Here is a 6,842-nt window from a genome sequence, read left to right as displayed (position 1 = left end):
GGTGAGCAGCGGGGGGGAGGAGCCCGGCAGCCTGGCCATGTGGGGCCTCCCCGGGCGCTGTCCGGCACATCTGGAGGGGGATGTGACTGTAGGATTCGGGAGGCCTGGTTCAAGCCTCAGCCATGCCCACCTGTGAGCCCGGGCACGTGTGACCTCTCTGGGCCTCGGCCGCGTCCTCAGACCAGAGGCACCACTGCAGCCAGGGGTCAGCGGGGGGGATGGGGGATAAAGGATGGTGAGAAGGGAGCCCAGGGCAGGGGGTGGGGTGAGACTGTGGCCCCCAGGCAATGCCCTCATTCCTTCCCCGGGTGGATGGGGCAGAAGTCTAGGCCAGTGATGGCGAACCTATGACACGCGTGTCAGAGGTGACACGCGAACTCATTTTTTGGGTTGATTTTTCTTTGTTAAATGGCATTTAAATATATAAAATAAATATCAAAAATATAAATCTTTGTTTTACTATGGTTGCAAATATCAAAAAATGTCTATATGTGACACGGCACCAGAGTTAAGTTAGGGTTTTTCAAAATGCTGGCACGCCGAGCTCAAAAGGTTCGCCATCGCTGGTCTAGGCATTGTCACCGCCTCCCAGAACCGCCTTGGGAGAAACCCCTGCCCTCCCCAGAGCCCCTCTGTAGACCCCCTCACTGCCCCTTTTTTCTCTCCCCACCCCCAGTGCCTCCCACCATTGAGCAGGGGACAGAGGGCGCAGGGCCCCTGGTGCACAGGGCTGGGGAGCTGGTGATCCCAGCGCACCCACCTCCACGGCTCCGGCCGCATCCTCAGGTGAGGGAGCAGCTCCTGGCCCGCTGGCCGGTGGATCGCAGGCCCGACACCTCCCGGCAGCTGGGCCTTGTTCACCTGCCCACGCGCGGCCTTCAGAGCGGGAGGCAGCAGCACCTACCAGTGAGATCGTAGGAATCGCTCTTCAGGATTCAGGCAGGATCCCCCAGAGGGTTCTGTTAGGAGGCACAGGCGATGGGTATTTCTGAGAAAGGGAAGGGGAACGGTACGCCATGGAGGGAAGGCGTCGCCATGGGCAACAGCGTGACACGGGGATGTCAACGCTAAACAGTGTTTTCACTTTCCAGCCCAGTCGTCACATTACTGTTTTCTTGTTATCTTCGCAAACAGCTCTTTGGGACACAATGTTGCCCCAGGCTCAGTCCAGAGGTACCTTGCCCTGTTTAACACCCCAAAGATCTGAGACAGAGACACGCAAGGAGGCAGTTTCTCTGGCACAGCCGCTCCGCTCGGCTCTGTCTTAAAGTGGCTCCTCTTATACTGTTGTTTACAGGCTTTATAGAAATTATATAAACATACAGTTTCATGAGGGGGAAAGTGAGAGGACCCCACCCCCAAATGAAACTCCAGAGATGAAAGGGGCCTCTGCCCGGAGGCTCTCACAGCCCAACGGGGGAGGCACAGATCCAGGGCGGGACATCTGGTTGTACCCGACCCAGCCTGGCCTGGGGTGGAGGAAATCAGGGAAGGCTTCCTGGAAGGAGGTGCATGAGCAAAGCCTTCATGCATTCAGCAACGCTTGCAGATGCTTGCTGTTCCAGGCATAGCTCTGGGCACTGAGATGTAGTGAGCAGGATAAAGTCCCTGCACCTGAGGTTTTGGAGGTGGAGGGAGATGGAAATCAAACATATAAAAATGAAATCTCGCAAGGGACATGTGCTCTGAACAATAAAGTACGATGAGGGGATGGGAGGCGGCATGGAGGGTGCTATGTTCGGGGATCAGTGAAAGGCACTCAGATAGCGTGCCACTTGAGCGAGACCAAAGGAAGTGAGAAGGCAAGGCGAGAGGATTCCGTGGGGAAGAGCGTCCAGGCACAGAGGGGAGGGGTGCGGGGGAGGGAGGTCAGATGACGTAGGACCTTGCGGGTCCTTAGGAAGATGTGTCTTCCTGCGGAGAGGGAATGCCGAGAGGCAGCGAAGCATCATGATATGATGTCCTTCCTTGTGGCAAAATGCACCTGATATAAAACTTAGGCTTTGACCATTTTAAGTCTACGGTTTTAACTGTATTGAAGTACGGAGTGGCATGCAGTGCATTCACAGTGAAAGGCACTCAGATAGCGTGCCACTTGAGCGAGACCAAAGGAAGTGAGAAGGCAAGGCGAGAGGATTCCGTGGGGAAGAGCGTCCAGGCACAGAGGGGAGGGGTGCGGGGGAGGGAGGTCAGATGACGTAGGACCTTGCGGGTCCTTAGGAAGATGTGTCTTCCTGCGGAGAGGGAATGCCGAGAGGCAGCGAAGCATCATGATATGATGTCCTTCCTTGTGGCAAAACGCACCTGATATAAAACTTAGGCTTTGACCATTTTAGGTCTATCATCGAGCCTACGGTTTTAACCGTATTGAAGTACGGAGTGGCATGCAGTGCATTCACACTGTCGTGCCACCATCACCTCCATCCGTCTCCAGAACTTCCTCCTCTTCCCAAACTGAAACTCTGTCCCCATGAAGCACTCACTCCCCCGCCCCCCCTCCCCTCCCTGGCTCCCACCATCTCCTTTCTCTCTCTCTGGATTTGGCTCCTCCAGGCCCCTCCCATGAGTGGAGTCAGACAGTATTTGTCTCTGTGTCTGGCTCATCTCACTCAGCATCGTGCCCCCGGCTGCACCGTGTCGTAGCCGGTGTCAGGATCCCCTTCCTTGTAAGGCTGAGGGACACTCGGCTGTGGGGATGGACCACATTTCGCTCCTCCGTCACCTCTCGGTGGACACTTGGGTTGCTTCCACCTTGGCTGTTGTGAGTGATGCTGCCGTGAGCACAGGTGTACAAATACCTCTTCGAGTCTTCGCTTCAGTTCTTTCTGGTTATGACTTGGGTTTTTACACAGTCCTTCTGGCTGCTGTGTGGACATCAGGCTGTGGGGTCAAGGGCAGAGCAGGGAGGGCGGTGGGGACCACGGCAGCCAGCGGCGAGACCCAGTGCGGCCTGGACCAGAGCCTGTAGTGAGGCGGGCAGAGGTGAGCAACAGGGAGGAGTTGACTTGATCCGAGGCTCCCATCGGGGACCCGGGAAGGCTGTAGGCCCTGTGTTCTGAGATGGGCCCGCTGTGGAGGGACAGGTTGAGGGCAGACCCGAGTCCTGTTGGAACATGGCGGGTTTGGGAGGCTCTCAGGCGTCCGGGCAGGATGGTGACCAGGCGTTTGTGGAGAGAGCCGTGTGGGACTGTCAGCAGCAGGTGGTGGTGGGAGCCAGGACTGGCTGCGGCCCCGGGGTGAGTGTGGACTGCACCCCCGGCCACCAGGGTGAGCAGCGGCTCAGGAGGAGTGGGTGAGGTGAAAGGGGGCTCGAGAGAAAGTGGGGGACAGACAGTGGATGACTCTGGTGAGTCCTGAAGATGAGGAATTATCTAGAAGAGAGGGGGTGGAGGAGGCCCGGCTGGCGTGGCTCAGTGGTGGAGCGTGGACCTATAACCAGGAGGTCCCGGTTCCATTCCCGGTCAGGGCATATGCCCCGGTTGTGGGCTTGATCCCCAGTGTGGGGTGTGCAGGAGGCAGTTGATCACTGATTCTCTCTCATCACTGATGTTTCTTTCTCCCTCTCCTTTCTTCTCTGAAATCAATAAAAATACATTTTTTTTAAAAAGAAAGAAAAGGGGTGGGGGAGGCAGGCCGTCCTAGGAGGGCAGTGGGGCTCCCAAGGGGGAGGAGGCAGCCCGGCTGTGGAATGAGATGGTGGAGGTGGCATCGGGGCCGGGGCCAGGGCCGGGCCAGGGCGTCTGGGCCTCTATTCTGAGGGCACAGGGAGCCAGGAAAGGCATTGAAACAGAGGCTGGACCTGCTCAAGTTTGTCTCAGAGCCGCCCTTTTGACTGGCAAGCCTTTGGGAGGCAGAATGAGAATGGGGGAGAGGAGGGACCTTTGCACTGAGCCCCCCCTTCTCTGTCCTCTCTCCCCCTTTTCTCGAGGGGCTCAGGATTTCCCGGGTGCAGTTGGCAGATGCCGGTGTCTTCACCTGTGTGGCTGCAAGCCCCGCCGGCGTGGCCGACAGGAACTTCACGTTGCAGGTGCACGGTATGGAGCAGCGGCGTGCCATGGTCCGTCCTTGGCCTTGGGGTGTAAGAATGAAGGCCTTTGTGAGCAAACACGGCGACTCGGTCTGGTCTGTTCACCTCCCGAGTAGTCGCTGGACACCGTGGGGTGGCAGGAACTTGCCAGGCACTGGGGTACAGCAGTGAGCAGAGGTGGCCCCTGCCACTAGGAGGGCAGGGCAGGACACCACTCTGTAGAGAGGTGACCACAATCCCAGGGGACTGGTGCTGCGAGGGGAAGGTCAGGGCGCTGGGGGAGCACAGAGCGGGCACTGCACCCGGCCTCAGGCATTCCGGGAAGGCTGCCTGGAGGAGGTGAGGCCTAAGGCGAGGACTGGAGAGGAGAAGGGATTGTCCAGAGCGAAGGTCCAGGGGAGGGCCACCTGGCACGGGGTGAAATGACGCGTGCCCACCCTCTGCCCTGCACAGTGCCCCCTGTCCTGGAGCCGGCGGAGATCCAGAACAATGTGGCAGTGGTCCGTGGCTCCCCGGTGGTCCTCCCCTGTGAAGCCCAGGGCAGCCCCCTGCCCCTAGTGTCATGGATGAAGGACGGAGAGCCCCTGTTCCTCCAGAGTCTTGAGCAGGGTCCCAGCCTGCAGCTGGAGACGGCGGGAGCCGGGGACTCGGGGACCTACTCCTGCGTGGCCGTGAGCGAGGCGGGGGAAGCACGGAGGCACTTCCAGCTGACGGTGATGGGTGGGTCATCGGCCCCCAGCGCCAGCATCCCTGGGCCAGGGAGGGGCGGGCGGGCCTGGGGGGTGATGGAGGAGGAGGAGAGGGAGCCGAGTGCCCCAGGGGCCTGGAGCAGGGTTTGGGGAACAGGCAGCGGGGATGCTGCATTCTCCTGGGGTTGCCTCCTCAGTCCTGTCCCCAGACCATGTAAAGCAGGGGCAAGAGCCGCTGAAATCTGGGCGGGAGTGGAGTCCTACGTCTCAAGCACAGGAGTTCTCAAGTGTCGCTGTGTATTAGGAAAACGTGTGCCCACTGTGCCTGCTCCTGCACACTGTGTCCTTGTTAGTGTTAAAGCAGGAGTAACTGTCCCAGGCAGATGGGCCGTGGTTTCTCCTGTTCTTAGGGCCTCCCGCACACCCCCACCTGCCTATTTATGGCTCTGCCTGCTCTGTCCACTTCCAGCACCTGGACGGTAGGGGCGGGGGATGCACCCCGGCTCCCACTTCTCCAACAAGGGCCCCACAGCTGATGCCGGTGTGGCGTTTCGTAGATCCCCCCCACATCGAGGACTCGGGCCAGCCTGCAGAGCTGTCGCTGACCCCTGGTGCCCCCTTGGAGCTTCGCTGTGATGCCCGGGGCACCCCCTTGCCCAACATCACCTGGCATAAGGACGGGCAGGCCCTGAACAGCCAGGAGGACAGCAGAGGGACTGGGCAGCAGCTCCGGGTGGAGGCTGTGCAGGTGCTGCTGTCTTGCCTGCTGTTGGGGGAGGGGGAGAGGGTCCCAGCAGCATCTGGCAAGGTTTGGCTGAGCTCCTCCTCTGTGTGGGGTAAGGATGTGGAGATGACCCACCTGGGCCATGCCCTCAGGAGCTCCCAGCCCGGTCAGAGCCAAGGCTGATGCAGAAACCATATAACCAGAGGAGGGCTGGTGCAGTCAGGGAGGACTTCTTGGAGGAGGCAGGCTTTGCCCTAACCCTAAAGCAAGGGTGAGATGGAGATAGAGAAGAAGCATCCCAGGGAGGGGAATGGGTGGGTTGGAAAGTGGGAGGGCAGGCTCAGTGGGGTCCTTAGTTGTAAAGGAAGGAGACCAGGAGGTAGACAGCCTGGAGCCAGGGGTGGCTGCTTACCCTGCTCCGTCCCCAGGTGGGCGATGATGGGCTGTACACTTGCCTGGCCCACAACCCTGCCGGTGAAATCGAGAAGAGCTTCCGGGTCAGGGTTCAAGGTAGGGGTGTCAGGGGCGGGCAGGAGAGGGAGGCAGGATGGGACCTGCAGGGGAAGGTCCATCGCTCATGCTCTCTCTTTGCCCCCAGCCCCTCCAAACGTTATTGGGCCCCGAGGCCCCCGCTCTGTGGTTGGCCTGGCCCCGGGGCAGCTGGTTCTGGAGTGCTCCGTGGAGGCGGATCCCGCCCCCGAGATTGAGTGGCACCGAGATGGCATCCTGCTGCAGGTGGGCGCCAGGCTGGGGGCCCAGGGACCCCTCCTTCTGTCCTGCTCAAGCCCTGACCCTGACCTGCCTGCACCAGCACTTGGCACACCTGCCCGCTGATGTTCTCCCGCTGCCATTGTCCCCACACTGTGGATGGGGACCCTGAGCCAAGGCTCGGGTGTGCGCGCGGGGCTTCTGACGACTCTGGCGTTCTTCCCATTGCAGCTCTGAGCGACACTGAGTGCTGTGTGCCCCAGGCCAGTTACTGAGCTTCTCTGGGCTCAGCCCTGAAACGGGGGGCTCGCTGCTGGGCACCTAAGGAGTGTAGTCCTTCTGGTGGAAGGTCCCACTCCTGTCTGAGCATAAGCCCCCCTCCCCCACCCTCCCAGTGGGTGGAGCCTGTTTCCCAGGAGGGTCCTCTGCTGGGCATCAGGCCAGCCCACAACAGGCCGAGGCCACTGCCCGCACCCCCCCATTCCTGGGTCCTCTCTGGCTGGTGCCTGGGGACATGCCTGGTCCAGCCCAGCACTGACCAGGGTCTCTCCATCCCGGGGGATCTACAGGCAGATGCCCACACCCAGTTCCCAGAGCAGGGCCGGTTCCTCCAGCTGCAGGCCCTGAGCACGGCCGACAGTGGCAACTACAGCTGCACGGCCCGCAACGCCGCGGGCAGCACCAGCGTGGCCTT

At 60.4% G+C, this 6,842-nt stretch overlaps 1 protein-coding gene across 1 annotated transcript in view; it reads left to right on the top strand.

The window, feature by feature from the left end:
* The window catches only part of HMCN2 (hemicentin 2), a 139,122-nt gene that overhangs the window by 105,205 nt on the left and 27,075 nt on the right, over window positions 1-6,842 (top strand). Inside the window, 8 exon segments of the mRNA XM_014532199.1 lie at window positions 677-906; window positions 3,084-3,267; window positions 3,861-4,034; window positions 4,481-4,747; window positions 5,274-5,464; window positions 5,869-5,950; window positions 6,039-6,175; window positions 6,718-6,841. Of these exon segments, the coding sequence (XP_014387685.1) occupies window positions 677-906; window positions 3,084-3,267; window positions 3,861-4,034; window positions 4,481-4,747; window positions 5,274-5,464; window positions 5,869-5,950; window positions 6,039-6,175; window positions 6,718-6,841 (1,389 nt within the window).

This window comes from Myotis brandtii, unplaced genomic scaffold (genome assembly GCF_000412655.1).
Source record: "Myotis brandtii unplaced genomic scaffold, ASM41265v1 scaffold855, whole genome shotgun sequence".
NCBI classification, from domain to species: domain Eukaryota; kingdom Metazoa; phylum Chordata; class Mammalia; order Chiroptera; family Vespertilionidae; genus Myotis; species Myotis brandtii.
This window is presented reverse-complemented; position numbering and strand designations above follow the sequence as displayed.